This window comes from Tubulanus polymorphus, chromosome 2 (genome assembly GCF_964204645.1).
Source record: "Tubulanus polymorphus chromosome 2, tnTubPoly1.2, whole genome shotgun sequence".
Taxonomy (NCBI): domain Eukaryota; kingdom Metazoa; phylum Nemertea; class Palaeonemertea; order Tubulaniformes; family Tubulanidae; genus Tubulanus; species Tubulanus polymorphus.
Window position 1 is genome coordinate 31,192,980 of NC_134026.1, and position 20,179 is coordinate 31,213,158.

Below are 20,179 nucleotides of genomic sequence, written 5' to 3' on the forward strand. Positions count from 1 at the left end.
ATCATTATTTACTATCGAAGAAGGCCAGCCACAAAGGGCTTGTATCAGAGTTATAGGTCATGTAAAAATCATAATCTCTTAATCTCTATCTAACAATATTTCACAGTCAATTGGTAAATATTTTACACTGTGCAGGTGGTCACTGGTCGGTTAACTGATTTCATTTTAACTTTCGCCACAAGTGCATAGTAAAGCTTCATCAGTTAAATGAATCAAGTGATTGGAGAAACAACTCTTTATAAAGAGTGTGACACTAATTAGAGAACTGTTGATACTCCATTGATTTTACTCATTCACCTGAGAAAGCTACAATCCGTTTGTTGTAACTGATAGTTCAGTTAAACAGTAGATTTACTGATTCCAGGTAAACACCCCATCTCTAAAACTTCTATTCAAGTGAGTCATTATACAAATCATCATAGGAGAGTTAAAACTATTAAATACATTGTACAATGAAGCATTGATTGTATTTCACACTGTTGTGTTGTTTAAAGTCATTTCAATGTTCTTCGTAACCATTCATTACAAGATTCCAGTCTCTTGTGATCTCCGGTGAACTGTAGTAACAACTCTCACTGAGTACAGGGCACAAATCAGCTCTCTTACACCACCTATTAATACAAATATACACTATATTATATACCATGCAGTTACTTTATTCCGGAATATGAAGAGTGTATTGAAGTTGAATCGAACGCGCCAGAAGAAAATTCTGGAATCTGTAGAAACCGATCGAACCCTGCCTTAGTAGGAACAGATAATCCCGTTAGACTTTACCTAATAGCAGCAGTAACATCAGTATCAGTAGCTTGATCCCAGGCGGCTTGTTCTAATAGTAACATCCCTAAAAACATAGAATACAAACCAGTAAATATCAACCCACTCTCGCCACAAAGGGGAAATTCTGTCCCTCCTTTCCCCCTTCCCTCCCGCATGTGTACGTACTGACCGATGTAAATTCTGGACAGAGTAAAAGAGAAATGTCTGGCAGCTGTTTGTAGTTGATGTTGATGATTCTCCGTAAATTTCATCACGTCGTTTAAAGCTGATCGTATTTTATTGACCGATTCGTATAAATCATCTCGATTTATTAAACTCAATCTGTTTTCAACATCGGCTACGAATTCTTTTAAAACTTGTCCGTTTGATTTCACTAACGATCGCAACACGTCCAACGATAAAATGTTAGTCGTTCCTTCCCAAATTGGTAAAACCTACAAAATACAACTTATTTTACACGTAAACAGCCTGGAACACCTGGACCCCTGCAACCAATCACCAGTCTTACATCCAAGGTTTGTAGTTTCACCTAGTTAGTTACCTAATCGTTGGTGGTAAGATTTTTATAATCGGATGGGCTTATTCCAATGTGGTTTGTGAAAATATCCGATCGTGAAACTAAACCACAGACAGGTTACTGACTATGTCTTATTCAGTAACCTGTCTGTGGTTAATTTTCACATGTGATCGGATATTTTCACAAAAGCCAATCATCCAATTATAAAAGCTTCGCACCAACAATTATTTAACTAACTGCGTCTCACCTGTGAATCTCTCAGGAGTGACGGCAGTCCGGTATCTTCTATATAACCTTGACCTCCGAAACATTCTAAACCCTCTGATGTCACGGCAACAGCCTGAAATATTCACAAACTTCTGTAGAATCCCAAAAGATGATTATTGTAGTGACATAAGAAATACAAGCTGACTTTAGATGTTTACGATACCTGTTTAGCAGTGTATAGTTTAACTAATGGTGTTAATAATCTCAACATGTGTAACTCATGATCTGTCGATTGATTACAATCATTTAATCCTAATAATCTCACAACTTCCATAATATACAGAAAACAGCCGCGAGTTTCCAACTGCAACAAATAGGAATATTTTACATTCACAGAGTAGAGGTTCTAGTTATACGTAAAATATCAGGGCCCAGTTGTGCAAAAAAGTTTAACCCAAATTTTTGGTATTGGTTACTTCATGTTTTCAATAAAGACAACAATTCAAACTTAACCATTTCTGGCTTAAACTTTTTCGTGAAACTGGACCCTGGTAAGTGAAATTACAAAGACTACAACAGTTTTTACCTCAATTGCTGCTAATGTTTGTACGTGTAAAGGATAATCACAGATTGTTTTTCCAAACGCTTGACGTTTAGTACTGTAATCACGAGCGAACTGTATCACCCTGGAAATACAATTAAATGTTTCATTCGAGAGAGAAATGAGACGCAGGGGGAGGAGAGCTAGGAAATCAAGGCCCAAATGAAGAAGAAGAACATTTCTCTGATAAAAAGAACCACCCTGAATTCCCAAAGCGGGTATCCCCCTCGGACGGTGCTAGACAGTTGTTGAATAAATACATGTGAAAAGATTGTGAGAGGATGAGCGTCAGATTTACAGAATTTTACAATTTCTGTGGCACCGTCAATTATAGCAAGTGTAAGAAATGAACTTTTAATTTCAGGGAGTGTCAAGTATGCAGTATTAAACGAAATGGCAACTACATCTGGGAGATAGGGGTCGAAGGCTGGAGAGGAGAGGAGAGGGCAGAGAGAGAGAGGAGAGAGAGCAGTGAGAGGAGAGACCAGAGAGAGAGAAGAGAGGAGGGAGAGGAGAGAGAAGAGAGAGGAGAGAGAGCAGTGAGAGAGAGGAGAGAGAGACCAGAGAGAGAGGAGGGGAGGGAGAGGAGAGAGTGGAGAGAGAGAAGAGAGGAGGGAGAGGAGAGAGAGAGAAGAGAGAGGAGAGAGAGAGAGGAGAGAGAGACCAGAGAGAGAGGAGAGAGAGAAGAGAGAGAAGAGAGGAGGGAGAGGAGAGAGATGGATGGCATGAATACCTTCTCATAGCTGATACAGAACTCAGTGCATTATGAATCCTAGTGATAGTTAACATGGTAGAAATATCCGCGACCCCTCGACCCTCATCTGACACCTGTAAATAACAAAATTAACGCAATTGCTACGAATACAAAAATTTGAAAATAATTTAGTTGAAACGCATGAAGATAATAAATTTTACAGCTTTTTGAGCATTTTCTTTTCTTACATGAAGACAGATGGTTGATTTATATAGGAAATGAATCAAACATGTAAATAGGATTTCACTACTTATGCATAGAGTAGCTTCATCGGGTAAATAAGTAAACTGAAGTCAGTGATATTCATTTCCCAGCTCACGCTCAGCATTCTCTGTTGTTCCTTCAATAAATTATTTACCAAATGAAGTTCATGAATTACTAGTGAAAGCTAGTAATTCCTGGACGAATTAACGTATAAAGTACAAGTTGTTTTCTCATTCATCATGGCTGCTCTATAACTGTTTTTGTACATGAAAACATTTCACTTTTAATTACTAACAATATTTTGATATAACCGGGTACACGGTAGACAAACTGACCCTGATTGCTTTTGCTCCTTCCAGTAATAATTCTGCCGTCGGTAATTGCCGAGTCCCGAGTTTATTTTTCAGTTTCTGAATTTCGATCCCGTTTAAATTTCCATTCTCAGAATCAAGAGTTTCCAAATAGAACATCGTTAACCCTTTAGATCCCTAAAACAGAAACACGTATATCATCTTGAGTTTCAGATTTTGAAAATATCGAATTCGAGGAGATGAAAAAGGAAGACTAACTTGAATCGGTTGTCCTTGATCGTTTAAAATTCGCGCCAAGGTAAAGGTCATGTCCGAGTCAGTCGCAGACGTGAACCATTTGAACCCGTACAATCTATAAATTCCATCTCCCGCGGCAACAGCAACAGTTTCAGTTCCGTTTCCTGTTACGAATATTGAATTCATCGTATCATATGATCGATTGATCCCCTAAGCTCCTCCCATTTGTCACTCACCGACATCTGATCCGCCTTTACGCTCTGTCATCCATTGTCCAGATGTCCAAAATTCCTGCTTATCACGACTGGTCAATCGTTTATAAGCGCTTTCTAATCGACCGTTATTTTTAACATCCTTAGAAAAAAATAAAATACCAGCGAAAATAAGAATCTTCAGTCAGTGAAACCTAGATCGATGAATGAAAGTATATATAATATTTACACATACACAAAGATCGAAACACAACAAAGCAATTTATACTATTTACCAGAGGGATCTCATCTAATCCAATTGGAATGAGGATTTTGCCAATAGAGGAGTTGGAATCTTTAGGATTCAAAGTTTCATATTTTAAAATTGAGATAGATTGATTACCTGAAGGATCTTAGAAGCGCCATCTGTCATCGCTAATGGACAACTGAATAAACCGGACGATGGTGAAAACAGATAGAGTTTAACGGCTTGATAAACACGGCTAAAATATACAAACACAATACATTCAATCATACAGTTGACTAGTCAATAACCTAACTGTGGTTTAGTTTCACGATCGGATATTTTCACAAACCACATGTTATAAGCCCATCCGATTATAAAAATCTTACCACCAACTATTAGGTAAATAACTAACAGTTGTCAAGCCCAAACACTGCTCTTCAATCATACAGTTTTTATCGTTGAGCCCAAACATTGCTCTATCAGGTAACATGGACAAAAACAAAGACACTTGCTTTACGATTGTTCAGACTTCATCGAACAGGGACTCACTTTTCCACTGGTCTCTATAACAATTACTGGTAGTGAACAAACCGCGGCCATCTTGGATTCTAATCAGATCACACATCAACATTTCAGAAATTCCAGTTGCAAACTACTTCTACAAGTGCAATTTGGTCAAAATCCAATATGGCCGCTATAAAGAGAATTAGAAGTATATGTGTCACCTGTATTGGGCGTACTGTCTGTGATAAGCTATATTTATCAAACCCTCCTCAGCAGATATTGATTTCATCGACTTCCACGCGTCACATGTTATAATCTGATCGATACGTCTGCCCCACGCGTCGTACTGTTTTAAATACGGCTCATTCTTCTCACATTGTAAATGTAAATCGTAGATATCCGTAGCAACGCGATTTCCAAACCGTTTTAAATCGGGAAATATTGAATGTTGAACCTGCAACAATAGACGAACACTTAATCAAACACAGGACGTGTCAGTAGGAAAGGATGGGACCACGAGATTTAATAGGGCTTTGTAAATAATAAAATAATTATCAAACGCATTCTATAGAAACAGGTGAAGACTTGCGCGAGTCAGAACAAAGTGTTCACACTGGTCTGTTAACTGTGAGGGAGAGAGAGGGAGAGAGGGAACTGTGAGGGAGAGAGATGGAGGAGAGAGGGAACTGTGAGGGAGAGAGATGGAGGAGAGAGGGAACTGTGAGTGAGAGAGGGAACTGTGAGGGAGAGAGATGGAGGAGAGAGGGAACTGTGAGGGAGAGAGATGGAGGAGAGAGGGAACTGTGAGGGAGAGAGATGGAGGAGAGAGGGAAATGTGAGGGAGAGAGATGGAGAGAGGGAACTGTCAGGGAGAGAGAGAGGGAACTGTCAGGGAGAGAGGGAACTGTCAGGGAGAGAGATGGAGGAGAGAGGGAAATGTGAGGGAGAGAGATGGAGAGAGGGAACTGTCAGGGAGAGAGGGAACTGTCAGGGAGAGAGGGAACTGTCAGGGAGAGAGATGGAGGAGAGAAGGAAATGTGATGGAGAGAGATGGAGAGAGGGAACTGTCAGGGGGAGACTAGAGAAGGAGACTGGGAGATGGAGAGAGGCCAGGGAGGAGTGCGGAAGCATTTTTAAGAATATGTAGATAGAACATGTTTGAATTCTAACCTCTATTGGTAAAACACGTTGTAGATATCTAACTAACAGATAATCAGTAGTGAACTGATTTGACAACGTCGGCTCCGGCTGCAAAAAATCTCCTGTTTTGGTTTTAGCAAATTTTGTTTTAGAACTCAGATTTTCTGATTGACTTGAACGGATCGAGTCCCGTGAGAACCTCCTCAATGAGTAGCTCAATGAGTACCCTTGTGAGGGTTTTATCAGTCTTTTCAAATCGTATCCCCTGAATCTAGAAAATAAATACATGTTATTCGACTTTGATTTGAGCGCAATAAAATTTAATTTATTTCCGGGTCCATTCGATATTGAAGTCGCGCGATCGAGTCGTAACCTTAAAAGTCTGGATCCGCGTTTTACCAATTCAATTCAATAAATCATCCTGAACCTCGATTTAATCTTAACCACTTGTCCCATTTTTCTAAGTCCAATAAAGAAAGTGACTTTTTGTCGACGGAATAAACGTTCATTGCTGCAATACACAATATTTCATTGTAATTTATTTACTAATTATTGAATTCTGTTAATTACATCAAAAATAATCAATAATATTGATTATTTATAGATCTATGAAGAGCTGCGTGTTTAAAATATAACGATCAATTCAATTCAAATCAAATGTTTTCAGAGCAAGTAAGTAAAAATATGTTTGGTTGTATTTTCGAAGGACGGCAGAAAAATGTCTGATTTCCTGGAAAGCGAAGCCGAAGAATCGGAAGAGGAAGAATTAGAGGAAGGAGGAGTGAAGCCATCAGCTACGTCGTCGAGGAGGAATATTATATCTGATGATGATGAAGAGGAAGAAGAAGATGGTATGTTCGTCGTCCGTCTGCTGCGATTTCAAATTTTATGAATTTTGGATAAAATATCGGGAAAATTAAAAAACTATTGATTTATAGATGAGGAGAAAATCCGAGAAGAGATGAAAGATTTGATAAACGATGAAGAAGAGGAAGAAGAAGATGAAAGCGGAGATGACGAGGAAAGGAAGGAGGGCAAACGTAAACTCGATTCAGATTTAGACGATCAGTTGGAAGAGGAAGATTACGATTTAATCGAAGAAAATCTCGGAATTAAAGTTAAACGGAAAAAGGTAAACATCTCCACCTATCTCAAGAAACTTTGATATCTCAATTATGAAATCTTTGATATCTCAATTATTATTAATTCATTAATATCTCCATTATTATATCTCCAATATCTCAAAATTAGAAAGTCATTGATATCTCAATCACGAATCTCATTGATATCTCAATTATAAACTCATCGATATCTTGATCATGAATCTCATTGATATATCGATCATGAATCTCATTGATATCTCAATTATAAACTCATTGATATCTCGATCTCTTTTTTCACATTAACTCAATAAGCATGTAAGTATTTAATGTGCTTATTCTCAGTTATATTTCAGTTTTTATTTATTTAAGTCCTGTTCATGTTGAATATTTTATATCTGAATGTCGTCTCCGTCGTTTATGAGTTATTTAACTTTCTATAAAATGATGATTCTAAAAATGAACCGAATCTTCTGAATTCAGCAAAAACGTAAGAGAATTCGAATGATGTCGGATGATGAGGGAAGCGGAGAGGAAGGAGATAACGCGGAGGAAACCGGTAGAGATGCAATCGCTACCGAACTATTCGACGGAGACGAAGATATGGACGCAGTCTCCGAACGACCGAAAGATGTCGGAGAAGTTGAAAATGAATTTGGAGATTTATCGGCGGAAGAGGAAGAATCAGGTTGATATCGATATATCACTATTGAGCTTCACTTAATGATATATCAATCATCAATAATGATATATCAATGATTGCTCGTGATATATCAATCACTGATCATGATATATCATTCATTGGTTATAATATTTCAATCACTGATGATGATATATGGCTTACTGATACTGATATATCAATCACTGATACTGATATATCAATCATTGATAATGATAAATCAATCATTGATAATGATATATGTGTTTGTGTATATTACAGATGTAGATGATTTTATTGTTGATGAGGAGGGTCAACCAATCAGTAGAAAGGGAAAGAAAAAACGACATATAATTCACAATGACAGGTAATTATTGTTATTTACTGTAGTGAAGACGTTCGGAACGCACTGTGAATTGTATTTTAAACTGTGTGTCTATTACAGGACGTTACAACAGGCTCAGGATATTTTAAACTGTGTGTCTCTTACAGGACGTTACAACAGGCTCAGGATATTTTAAACTGTCTGTCTCTTACAGGACGTTACAACAGGCTCAGTATATTTTAAACTGTCTGTCTCTTACAGGACGTTACAACAGGCTCAGGATATTTTAAACTGTGTGTCTCTTACAGGACGTTACAACAGGCTCAGGATATTTTAAACTGTCTGTCTCTTACAGGACGTTACAACAGGCTCAGGATATTTTAAACTGTCTGTCTCTTACAGGACGTTACAACAGGCTCAGTATATTTTAAACTGTCTGTCTCTTACAGGACGTTACAACAGGCTCAGGATATTTTAAACTGTGTGTCTCTTACAGGACGTTACAACAGGCTCAGGATATTTTAAACTGTGTGTCTCTTACAGGACGTTACAACAGGCTCAGGATATTTTAAACTGTCTGTTTCTTACAGGACGTTACAACAGGCTCAGGATATTTTAAACTGTCTGTTTCTTATAGGACGTTACAACAGGCTCAGGATATTTTAAACTGTCTGTCTCTTACAGGACGTTACAACAGGCTCAGGATATTTTAAACTGTCTGTCTCTTACAGGACGTTACAACAGGCTCAGGATATTTTAAACTGTGTGTCTCTTACAGGACGTTACAACAGGCTCAGGATATTTTAAACTGTCTGTTTCTTACAGGACGTTACAACAGGCTCAGGATATTTTAAACTGTGTGTTTCTTACAGGACGTTACAACAGGCTCAGGATATTTTAAACTGTGTGTTTCTTACAGGACGTTACAACAGGCTCAGGATATTTTAAACTGTCTGTCTCTTACAGGACGTTACAACAGGCTCAGGATATTTTAAACTGTCTGTTTCTTACAGGACGTTACAACAGGCTCAGGATATTTTAAACTGTCTGTTTCTTACAGGACGTTACAACAGGCTCAGGATATTTTAAACTGTCTGTTTCTTACAGGACGTTACAACAGGCTCAGGATATTTTAAACTGTCTGTTTCTTACAGGACGTTACAACAGGCTCAGGATATTTTAAACTGTCTGTCTCTTACAGGACGTTACAACAGGCTCAGGATATTTTAAACTGTCTGTTTCTTACAGGACGTTACAACAGGCTCAGGATATTTTAAACTGTCTGTTTCTTACAGGACGTTACAACAGGCTCAGGATATTTTAAACTGTCTGTTTCTTACAGGACGTTACAACAGGCTCAGGATATTTTAAACTGTCTGTCTCTTACAGGACGTTACAACAGGCTCAGGATATTTTCGGGGTCGACTTTGATTTCGACGAATTCAAACAATACGGCGATGATTATGACGAAGAGGAAGAATTAGAAGAGGAGGTAAATATTTCATCATCATCATCATCATCATCATCATTCGTCTAGACCGTCGGTGTTCTAGACCGACCGTAGGTTCTAATCGATTGTTTTCTTCAACAGTACGAAGATGAAGAAGATGAGTCGTCACGGCAACGAGCGAAAAAAACCGGGAAAAAACGAGCGAAGAAAAGTATATTCGATGTTTTTGAACCGAGCGAATTAGAACGCGGCCATTTTACTGATATCGATAACGAAATAAAGATGGCCGACAACCCGGAACGATTTCAGGTACGAAACAATCGTTTTAATCGTATCTCTATGTGATGTCGTAATGGTTATATTAATAATGATTGTTGTGTTACTATAGTTACGCTCGTTACCGGTACGTCCGACCGATGAGGGAGAACTCGAGGAAGAAGCCGAATGGATTCATAAATACGCATTTAGTACGCAGACTATATCCAGTCAGGTCAGTCGACTCTCAATCGGTCAATAAACAGTCAGTCGACTCTCAATCAGTCAATAAACAGTCAATAAATGGTCAGTCGACTCAGTCGGTCAATAAACAGTCAGTCGACTCTCAATCAGTCAACAAACAGTCAATAAACAGTCAGTCGACTCTCAATCAGTCAATAAACAGTCAGTCGACTCTCAGTCAGTCAATAAACAGTCAGTCGACTCTCAGTCATTCAATAAACGGTTGACTCAATCAGTCAACAATTGGTTGACTCAATCAGTCAACTCTAAATCAATCAATGAAGTCATGGTAATTATAATTGTATTAATTGTAGGATAACGATCAAGATGGACCTTTCAATCAACCGTTCAATAACAAAGGACCGAATACAGTGACTAAAATCAGAGAAGCTTTGAATTTCATGAGAAATCAACAGTTTGAGGTTTGAGATTAAATCCCTCCGGTATTTTAAAGGGTTTCTGTATTTCATGTATTAATTTGATGTATTATTTTCAGGTACCATTTATTGCGTTCTACAGAAAGGAATACGTCGAACCAGAATTAAATATCAACGATTTATGGAAAGTTTACGCTTGGGATGAAAAATGGAGTCAACTGCGAACGAGGAAACAAAATCTAATTCAATTATTCGAAAAAATGCAAATGTATCAATTTGATGAATTGTTCGCTGATCCTGATAAACCGCTCGATGCCAATGTTCGACCTTTAAATGAGGAGGATATAGACAGGTAATCATTGATCAGTGAGGGGAGGGGGATTCCGAACTGAAACTGGATCCACAATGTTCTCCGTATACTGGAATTCTAAAGGGACTGCATTATGACATTTAGGCTGCTGAAATAGTAAGGCTTTTGATACCCTCAAAAATATAGAAAATTAAGCTCAGTGTAATCATCTGTTTCTGGTAGAGGCAGCAGATATTCTATAAGGGGTGACTGATGATATTCAGAGGGGTGGATATAAAAGTGAACCCCTCTAAAACCTGTTATAGGGGCAGCAGATATTCTATAAGGGGTGACTGATGATATTCAGAGGGGTGGATATGAAAATGAACCCCTCTAAAACCTGTTATAGGGGCAGCAGATATTCTATAAGGGGTGACTGATGATATTCAGAGGGGTGGATATAAAAGTGAACCCCTCTAAAACCTGTTATAGGGGCAGCAGATATTCTATAAGGGGTGACTGATGATATTCAGAGGGGTGGATATAAAAGTTAACCCCTCTAAAACCTGTTATAGGGGCAGCAGATATTCTATGAACCCCTCTAAAACCTGTTATAGAGAACATCGGATCCAGGGGTCAGTTACTCAAATATTAGTATAGACTGGTATCATCTGGTATAACTCGATTGACTATGAATTGATACAACCAGTCCGTTAAACTAGCCCCTGGGTTCGGTTCCACAGTTGTAAGAGTTAGCTCTCAGTTAAAATCAATTAATTTCCAATGTTTTAACCCTGGAGTCAAATCTAACTGACACTTCTGGGAATTGGATAGTGAAGGTTCATTTTATCTAAATTTTGAGCGATCGTATCTATGACTACGCGTGTTTAATAACAGTTTGGTTTATTTGTAAATAGAGCTCGAGGAATTCAAACGATCGAAGAACTCAACGACGTTTATCAACATTTTCTACTCTACTACGGACGAGATATTCCAAAAATGAAAGCGGCTTTAAAACGTAAAAAACGTCAAGAAGAGGAAGGAGCGGGACAGGATGAGGAGGCAGAAAATGAGGAACAATCGAGCGAAATTCCAAAACAAGCGACGAGAAAAACCGGCTACAACATGTGTCAAAACGCGGGATTAGGTAAACCACGCCATCTAGCGGTTTAAACATGAATTAATCCAGTGGCGCCGGGCGGGCAGACGGGTTAAACTCTGTGTTATTTATTTGTAGATGATTTAACGAAGAAATTTGGTTTGACTCCGGAACAATTCGGAGAGAATCTCAGAGATAATTATCAGCGTCATGATGTAGAACAGTACCCAATTGAGCCACTAGAGGTCGCTAAAGAGTTCCTCTGTCCGTACGTATAGAGAGTGAGGGGGGAGAGGGGTGAGGGAGAGAGAGGGGGATAGTGAGGGGGTTAGGATGGGGAGGGGGATAGGGAGAGAGGGTGAGGGTGAGAGTGAGGGAGAGAGGGAGAGAGAGGGGGATAGTGAGGGGGTTAGGATGGGGAGGGGGATAGGGAGAGAGGGTGAGGGTGAGAGTGAGGGAGAGAGGGAGAGAGGGCGTGATAGAGACAGAGGAGAGGGAAAAAGAGAGAGGGAGGAGAGGAGGCTAGGGAGAGTCAGAGGGAGGGAGAGAAAGGGAGGGGGAGAGAGGAGGTGAGGGAGAGAGGGGGAGGAGGGTGATAGAGAGAGAGAGAAGTAATATTGTATATGTGTGTATATTACAGTACGTTCCCGACAGCTGATGATGTATTAAAAGGATCACGTCACATGGTCGCGATGCAGATCGCTCACGATCCGTTAGTTCGATTCTGCGTTCGAGCCACGTTCTACGAACGAGCTAAACTCGAATGTCATCCCACTGCGAAAGGAGCTAAAGAAATAGACGAAGCACATCCGTGTTACACGAGCAGATACCTGAAAAATAAACCGGTTAAAGACATCACTCATGATCAATTCCTAAAACTCGTCCTAGTACGTCTCTTCCACGTTCTCTCGTTTCTATGGTTACCTGTAATAATCGTTACTATAGTTACGCGTGATATGATTATGAATTTCAGGCTGAAGACGATGGATTGTTGACGTTAACAATCGGTATCGATAATTCAGACGATGAAAATAGTCAAACATACTTCGATGAAGTCAAACCACTTTATGACAGGGTGAGTCTGGAGTCTTTCTGTTTGGAGTCTTACTGTTTGGAGTCTTACTGGTCTCAGTGTTTGGAGTCTTACTGTTTGGAGTCTTTCTGTTTGGAGTCTTACTGTCTGGAGTCTTATTGTTCGGAGTCTTACTGTTTGGAGTCTCTCTGATCTCAGTCCAGAAGGACTCAGTGTTTGGAGTCTTACTGGTCTCAGTGTTTGGAGTCTTACTGGTCTTAGTGTTTGGAGTCTTACTGGTCTCAGTGTTTGGAGTCTTACTGTTTGGAGTCTTACTGGTCTCAGTGTTTGGAGTCTTACTGGTCTCAGTGTTTGGAGTCTTACTGTTTGGAGTCTTACTGGTCTCAGTGTTTGGAGTCTTACTGGTCTCAGTGTTTGAAGTCTTATTGGTCTCAGGGTTGCGAGTGTTGCTTGTCGCGAGGGGAGTTTTACCTAATGAATTGTGTTATTATTTTAGGATGAATTCAGTCGAGTGGTCCAGGAATGGAACAGTCAAAGAGCTCAAGCATTAGAACGAGCGTTGAAAAATATCCTCTATCCACAAATGGCTAAAGAGCTTCGAGGTAAACTGATCCAGGAGGCGAAGGATTACGTCGTGAAGGTCGGTTTATAAACTACATCTATTTCATTCATTCAAATTCTACAGAATTAAAAATGACTCCAATAAAATATTGTTATTTCAGTCGTGTTGCCGGAAATTGTATCATTGGTTAAAGATCGCCCCCTATCAGCCGGATCAGCAACTAGACGATGACGAGGATTATACAGAGAATTCGAAAGGCGTTAGAGTTTTAGGAATTTCATATTCGACGCATCTGTAAGTGTTTCAAACATTTCAATATCGATTCTACGAGCCACTCGACGAGAAATCGGGGAAAAGGAATTTTCTTCTCTTTGAAAAAATCTGGGCATTTTGTTTAAAAAATGCTAAAAATCAGGAATTATCATCAAAAACGTGTTTATTCCAGCGAGGAGCCGTCGTTTGGGGCTTTAGTGGACGGCGAGGGTACCGTCAGCGACTTCCTACGTATGCCCGATATAGCCCGCAGGCGTAACCAATGGCGACCGGAGAACAATGAGGGTAAAGATAAAGATCTGGAGAAAGTGAAAGAGTTTATAGCGACTAAAAAACCGCACGTGATCGCGTTATCGGGGATCGATCGAAACGCGGTGATGCTCAGTCAGGATCTGACGAAAATAATCACCGAATTAGAACAAGAACAACAGATTCCACCGATCAGTGTTGAATTAGTCGATAGCGAATTATCGGTCATTTATGCTAATTCGAAAAAAGCCGAGGTAAATGAAATATTCAGCGATTTAAATTCACGATGAAACTTATCATTTAACTTCTTTAACGTAATGATTGTCACAACTTACGACTTACTAATAATCATCAGATCAATGAAAATGAACGAATAATTGTTTTTTGGCGTAAACTGAATGAATGAATATATCGTTATGGTTTGCAGCATGATTTCCGCGATTATCCACCATTATTACGACAAGCAGTTTCTGTAGCGAGAAGAGTTCAAGATCCTCTTATCGAATATGCTCAGATGTGTAATCATGATGAAGATTTACTCAATCTTAGATTTCATACGTTACAGGTTTGTATATACTATTTACTTCCACTCTCTCTGTCCTCTCCTTTCTCCTCTCTCCCTCTCTCCTCCCTCTCCTTTCTCCACTTTCTCCTTTCTCCTCTCTCTCTCTCCTCCCTCTCTCTGTCCTCCCTCTCCTTTCTCCACCCTATCTGTCCTCTCTCATCTATCTCTCCTTTCTCCACTTTCTCCTCTCATCTATCTATCTCTCCCCTCTATCTCTCCTTCCTCTCTCTCCTTTCTCCACTTTCTCCTTTTTCCCCTCTCTCTGTCCTCCCTCTCTCCTCTCTCCTCTCTCTCCCTGTCCTCTCTCATCTATCTCTCCTTTCTCCACTTTCTCCTCTCATCTATCTATCTCTCCCCTCTATCTCTCCTTCCTCTCTCTCCTTTCTCCACTTTCTCCTTTTTCCCCTCTCTCTGTCCTCCCTCTCTCCTCTCTCCTCTCTCTCCCTGTCCTCTCTCATCTATCTCTCCTTTCTCCACTTTCTCCTCTCATCTATCTATCTCTCCCCTCTATCTCTCCTTCCTCTCTCTCCTTTCTCCACTTTCTCCTTTTTCCCCTCTCTCTGTCCTCCCTCTCTCCTCTCTCCTCTCTCCCTGTCCTCTCTCATCTATCTCTCCTTTCTCCACTTTCTCCTCTCATCTATCTCTCTCCCCTATATCTCTCATCCCTCTCTCCCTCTCCCCTCTCTTAATGCACTCTCCTCTCTCTTGGTGATAGTCTCACGAGGTTCTAAGCTTCTTATTCAAACTGAGATCAAATATATTCTGACATGAACATTTATTTGAAAACTAACTTGAAGTAAAGAACACTGTACTGATAAAGTACTAGCTAGGGTTATGAAGAGTTAAGGTTGTGGTAAGAATGCTACCGTAAGTGACACTTTTAAACTGCTGTTACTGCAACAACTAAATATCGATGTGTTTGTGATGTATTTATTTCAGGATCAAGTGAATAAAGATGATTTGTTGCACGCGTTACAATTAGAGTTTGTGAATCGCGTGAATGAAGTTGGAGTCGATGTAAATAGATGTATAACTAACTCACATACAGCGCCGTTAGCTCAGTTCATCTGTGGACTCGGTCCTCGTAAAGCATCTAGTCTACTGAAGGTTTGTATTAATAATTACCGTACGACCCTAACTTCTGTCTGCTCCGCGATTACGATTAAATCATCCGTTATTCCATTTCTAGACGTTACGTCAAAATAACGGCCGTTTAGAAAACAGAGCTCAGTTAGTGACGATGTGTCACATGGGTCCGAAAGTTTTCATCAACTGCGCAGGATTCATCAGAATAGATACTAATTCTCTTGGGGACAGGTAAAATAAAACATCTCACAATAAATTGTAAAAATTAGTTAAATTCCAAACTGGAAAATGGAACTGTAACTGGATAAACAGTAAAACCAGTAATTGTATTCCTGAAAGGTGTGAAGTTTGAATGTATAGTTGTGTAATATATAATTGTAATTGTATAAACAGTACTGAGGCGTATGTAGAAGTATTAGATGGATCACGTGTTCACCCGGAGACGTACGAATGGGCGAGAAAGATGGCCGTCGACGCGCTCGAGTACGACGATACCGCCGAAGACGCTAATCCGGCCGGAGCTCTGGAGGAAATCTTAGAAAGTCCCGAGAGATTAAAGGATTTAGATTTAGACGCTTTCGCCGAAGAGTTGGAACGACAGGTTCGTAGATCGTCGTACGTCTGCTCGCAAATCTGAATTCATCGATATTTGATGGTTGTATTATTGCGTTTCTAGGGTTACGGTAATAAACACATAACGCTGTACGATATCCGAGCGGAATTAAATCACAGATATAAAGATTTAAGAACGACGTATCGAACGACGACGCCCGAGGAGAAATTCAACATGCTCACTAAAGAAACTCCTCATTCATTCTACATCGGTAAATATTATCATTTATTACATTTTAACCCTTTCAGTGCTGACTAATTAATAGCCTATAGTGCTGGATAATTTGAACATTTTAAAAAATTCCACCCTAGTGTGTTGAATAACGGGAATACCACTATAGTGCGTCTACACCGCGGTGTATCGTTAGTTACTAATATTTCACTATGTTTGACACTAGCTGCCATTTATAAAAATAAAAACTAATTACTTATTACATAAATACACCACAGTACAGGCGTACTAGCAAAATCCATCACCGATTTATACACTGTGTAGACGCACTGAAAGGGTTAATTAGTTAATTGATATCGATATATCGCGTTGATATTGCAGGTAAAATGGTAATGTGTCGCGTATTCTCAATCGCTACGAAACGACCTCGCGGTGAACAGTTAGACCAGGCTAATCCCGTACGAGATGAGGATACCGGACTCTGGCAGTGTCCCTTCTGTAAAAAAAATGACTTTCCAGAAATGAATGAGGTTAGTCTATTCTACAATTAATATAGGGGGTGTAGGTCGGTCTATTGTAGAGTAGGGGTGATAGTGTGTTTGATGGTTATTGTAGGTATGGAGTCATTTTGATGGTAATAATTGCCCGGGACAATCTGTCGGGGTTAAAGTTCGTCTGGACAACGGAGTCAACGGTTTCATTCCGACAAAAATGATCAGTGATAAACATGTGAATAATCCAGAGGAGAGAGTTCAGGTGAGCTGCAGCAGACGTCGTCGGAATTCATTCAATCTCGGCAGACGCCGTCGGAATTCATTCAATCTCGGCAGACGCCGTCGGAATTCATTCGATCTCGGCAGACGTCGTCGGAATTCATTCAATCTCGGCAGATGTCGTCGGAATTCATTCGATCTCGGCAGACGTAAATCATTTTGAAATGTTTGATTTTCTAGATTGGAATGACGCTTCACGCTCGAATTACTAAAATTGATATCGAAAGATTCGAAGTTGAATTAACTTGTCGTTCGTCAGATTTATCGGATAAGGATAATAAATGGAGGTAAGTCGTGAGTGATTTGATGGTGATATGAAGATTGCACTATTTACCTCCCTCTCTCTCCAGATTGAAACAATTCGTTCAAGTTTTGAGGTTTATTTTTCAGGTTACAAAGAGATTTATATTTTGATTATGACTCGGAAGATAAAGATATCCAAAAGGAGGAAGAAAAGAAGAAACATCAAGCGAGACAAAGTGAGAATCGATTTCTCTTTCCTGTCGGGCTCACTTCCAGTTCCAGTTCTGAACTAGGTGTAAATATTTGAATGATTTTATCGTGTATTTTTCAGCTTATATTAAGCGAGTAATCGTTCATCCGTCGTTCCATAATATCAGTTATAAAGACTGTGAGAAACTGATGTCTACGATGGATCAAGGTGAAGTAATAGTACGACCGAGTAGTAAGGTATGGTATTCAACATGGCTGCTCGTAACGAGACTCCTCTGTCTTGTTTCAAGTTATCACTAGAGGTAGACAGTATACAGTGTGTCTCTGTTTTGTGTTTTTAAAGGGTTCTGATCATTTAACGTGCACGTGGAAAGTTGCTGACAATATTTATCAACATATTGATGTAATAGAAGAAGGAAAAGAGAATGCTTTCAGTTTGGGTCATACACTGCTTATAAACGGAGAGGTAACATTAGAATTATTTTACTCTCTGCTTACCTCTGATTATCACAAGTGCCAAGTGTCAAAATGTGAAAAATATTCATCCTCTAATTCATGCTATTCTCGACATCTTCCTCCAATTATCAAGTTTCATATTTTGCGAAAACGATCGTACAGTAGACTCGTCGCTGATTGTCTTGGAATAAGTCGTTCTGACTGCCCCTGAACTCACTCTTTGCCCCGGAGAATATTTACTGGTCATATCGTTGAGATCTGAGGCATCAGCGTTCATCAATCAATGTTTTATAATTGATTTGTAGGAATTTGAAGATTTAGATGAAATAATAGCTCGTCACATTCAACCTATGGCTTCGTACGCGCGTGAAATCACTAACTATCGATACTTCCGAATGGCAGACGCTGGAAATAAAGAAATATTGGACAAAATGTTGAAAGATGAAAAACGAAAATTCCCCACAAAGTAAAAATAGATTTTACCGACAAACAGTTAACTCGATTTTGTTGATCGTGAATGCTATATAATATTTCCTCTTATTTGATTTATAGGATTCCGTATTATTTTAGCCCGACAAAGTCGTACCCGGGTAAATTCTACCTGTCGTATATGCCTCGAATTAAAGCACGTCATGAATTCGTTTCCATTACGTCAAACGGATTGAAATATCGTAATCACATGTTCCATTCTATAAACTCGTTAGTTCGGTGGTTTAAAGAACACTTCAGAGACCCGATACCTGGTGAGCAGATCTACGTTTCTCCAACAACACAACTTCCTAAACCAAACACTGTGGAACTGTATCTTGGAATTCATTAACTTTTTCATGTTAATACAAAGATTTAATGCACTGGTCACCAAATTAGCTATAACTTTCATCTTGGACAATAATTTCAACTGTTTTAAAATGTTGAATTAATTTATTGAATTGTTTATTTTTGCAGGTGCATTGAGTACTCCAGCTGCTGCAAGAACTCCTATGATAATCGGAACTCCAAGTCTTCAAGGTACGTAACACCAGCGCCACCTACAGCACAATCTGAAACTGATTGTTTCTTTCTGTGAATTAATGTTGAATGTTTGTATTGAATTTCAGTTGATCCTGCTACGATACAGAGAGCAGCAGCCGGGCTTCCTAGTAATATATTCAACTCTTTAGCCCAAGTGGCCGGAGCAACTCCGTCGATGCAGCCCGGTTATACTAACATGCCTTATCAGGTAACGTCGTCAAATACTTTCAAAATATCTTCTCAAAAATCGAAGTCCCACAATTTGAAAGAAAAAAGAGCCTGAAATGTTTCCTTCAACATATATTTGACATTTCGACAATAACCTTAAAATAGTCATCTCCAGGAATACTGAACTATTCTCGATGAAGATGATTATTAGGATGAATATTAACTCAAGAAAACACTTTGGACTCGTTATTTCTAGTGTTGGATTTCATATTATCCTAACAATACAGACTCGAGTGTTTCATCAATGGTTATAATGTGTTTTGTATTTTGTACAATAGATGGCGACACCAGTTATGACCCCGATGATGACTCCTTCATATCATACAAACACGGGACAGAATATGCCTCCGTCTGCTACTCCGAATCAGGGTCCGTCTGCCGCGATGTTAACACCGCAGTATCAACCGACACCTCGTTCAAACTGGGTTCAACCGACGACACCGCGAACGCCGGCCGTACAACAGCAACAGCAGCAGCAGACGCCTAGTTTACAACAAACCATGCAACAAATACATCAAAAACAACAACAGATGCAGGCACAGGCTCACATAACTAAACGCCAAACTAAAGGTCCTAATACCGCGGCTATCGATTGGGCGAAAGAAGCCGAACTTTGGGCAAAGAAAAACGCGACAAAAAGTCCTCGAACGACGCAGAGTCCTCGGTTACGAGCTGACGGTAGTCCGATCGGCGGGGGTGGCGGGGAAACCCCTTTATTCGACGAACGGTAATCGTATTTTTCGTGTAAATGTTTCTTATTTCTTTTATAAATGAATAGATTTTGATGGATGAATTATGTGTAATTAGAACCCAATGAGGGAGAGATCTGCATTTACTTTAAATCCTTCCTTGCTTTGTAGTAATTTGCTCCTTGTTCTGTCAGTAATCCCGTAGACCGCCATCTGGTGGACTAATTCATTCTACTCATAGATGGCGCCGCTATAGTTTCATCTATTTATATTGATATTAAATATTATATTTATGGCTTTTGTGTCTTGTACATGAATATGCTAGAAGTATTCAGAAAATAAAGTCGCAAGTCAGAAGAATTTTCTTATGTTGTTCTTTTAGCCTCGGGACACTAGAGTATAGAGTCTAGTTTCATGAAATATTCATTTCGTTGCTTTGGTTACTTCAATATAAGTACAACAATACCATTCTGAGGTTAAATTATTTCACGCGAAACTGAACTCAAGAGGATAAGTTGTCACCAGCAC

At 39.5% G+C, this 20,179-nt stretch overlaps 2 protein-coding genes across 2 annotated transcripts; one reads left to right on the forward strand and one right to left on the reverse strand.

The window, feature by feature from the left end:
* LOC141899615 (acyl-CoA dehydrogenase family member 11-like) lies at positions 1-6,021 on the reverse strand. The gene is made up of 13 exons (XM_074786026.1): positions 5,724-6,021; positions 4,775-5,007; positions 4,206-4,305; positions 3,848-3,965; positions 3,633-3,775; positions 3,399-3,551; positions 2,839-2,933; positions 2,091-2,190; positions 1,728-1,868; positions 1,545-1,637; positions 950-1,214; positions 778-844; positions 1-611 (listed from the first exon to the last, which is right to left on the reverse strand). The coding sequence occupies exons 1-13, from the start codon at positions 5,979-5,981 to the stop codon at positions 500-502; spliced, it is 1,878 nt and encodes a 625-aa protein (XP_074642127.1). The 5' UTR covers positions 5,982-6,021; the 3' UTR covers positions 1-499.
* Positions 6,022-6,142: 121 nt separating this feature from the next.
* LOC141898698 (transcription elongation factor SPT6-like) lies at positions 6,143-20,005 on the forward strand. The gene is made up of 33 exons (XM_074784743.1): positions 6,143-6,226; positions 6,400-6,544; positions 6,632-6,825; positions 7,277-7,481; positions 7,734-7,818; positions 9,166-9,268; positions 9,368-9,535; positions 9,615-9,716; positions 10,039-10,146; positions 10,221-10,453; positions 11,308-11,537; positions 11,628-11,757; positions 12,130-12,376; positions 12,463-12,564; positions 13,019-13,162; positions 13,245-13,378; positions 13,530-13,860; positions 14,034-14,171; positions 15,111-15,278; positions 15,361-15,488; positions 15,651-15,858; positions 15,934-16,081; positions 16,423-16,571; positions 16,657-16,797; positions 16,995-17,101; positions 17,205-17,293; positions 17,389-17,504; positions 17,611-17,733; positions 18,029-18,189; positions 18,276-18,466; positions 18,669-18,731; positions 18,821-18,942; positions 19,241-20,005. The coding sequence occupies exons 2-33, from the start codon at positions 6,412-6,414 to the stop codon at positions 19,691-19,693; spliced, it is 5,154 nt and encodes a 1,717-aa protein (XP_074640844.1). The 5' UTR covers positions 6,143-6,226; positions 6,400-6,411; the 3' UTR covers positions 19,694-20,005.
* The last annotated feature ends 174 nt before the right edge of the window (positions 20,006-20,179 follow it).

Excerpts from the sequence above, each read along its gene's own strand:
- LOC141898698 (XM_074784743.1), top strand. The coding sequence starts at position 6,412 with ATGTCTGATTTCCTGGAAAGCGAAGCCGAAGAATCGGAAGAGGAAGAA. Across the intron at positions 16,798-16,994 it reads ATCCAGAGGAGAGAGTTCAG|ATTGGAATGACGCTTCACGC; the intron begins GTGAGCTGCAGC and ends TTGATTTTCTAG. Across the intron at positions 18,467-18,668 it reads CTTCAGAGACCCGATACCTG|GTGCATTGAGTACTCCAGCT; the intron begins GTGAGCAGATCT and ends TTATTTTTGCAG.
- LOC141899615 (XM_074786026.1), bottom strand. The coding sequence starts at position 5,981 with ATGTATTTATTTTCTAGATTCAGGGGATACGATTTGAAAAGACTGATA. Across the intron at positions 1,869-2,090 it reads AAACATTAGCAGCAATTGAG|TTGGAAACTCGCGGCTGTTT; the intron begins GTAAAAACTGTT and ends TATTTGTTGCAG. Across the intron at positions 612-777 it reads GATGTTACTGCTGCTATTAG|GTGGTGTAAGAGAGCTGATT; the intron begins GTAAAGTCTAAC and ends TTGTATTAATAG.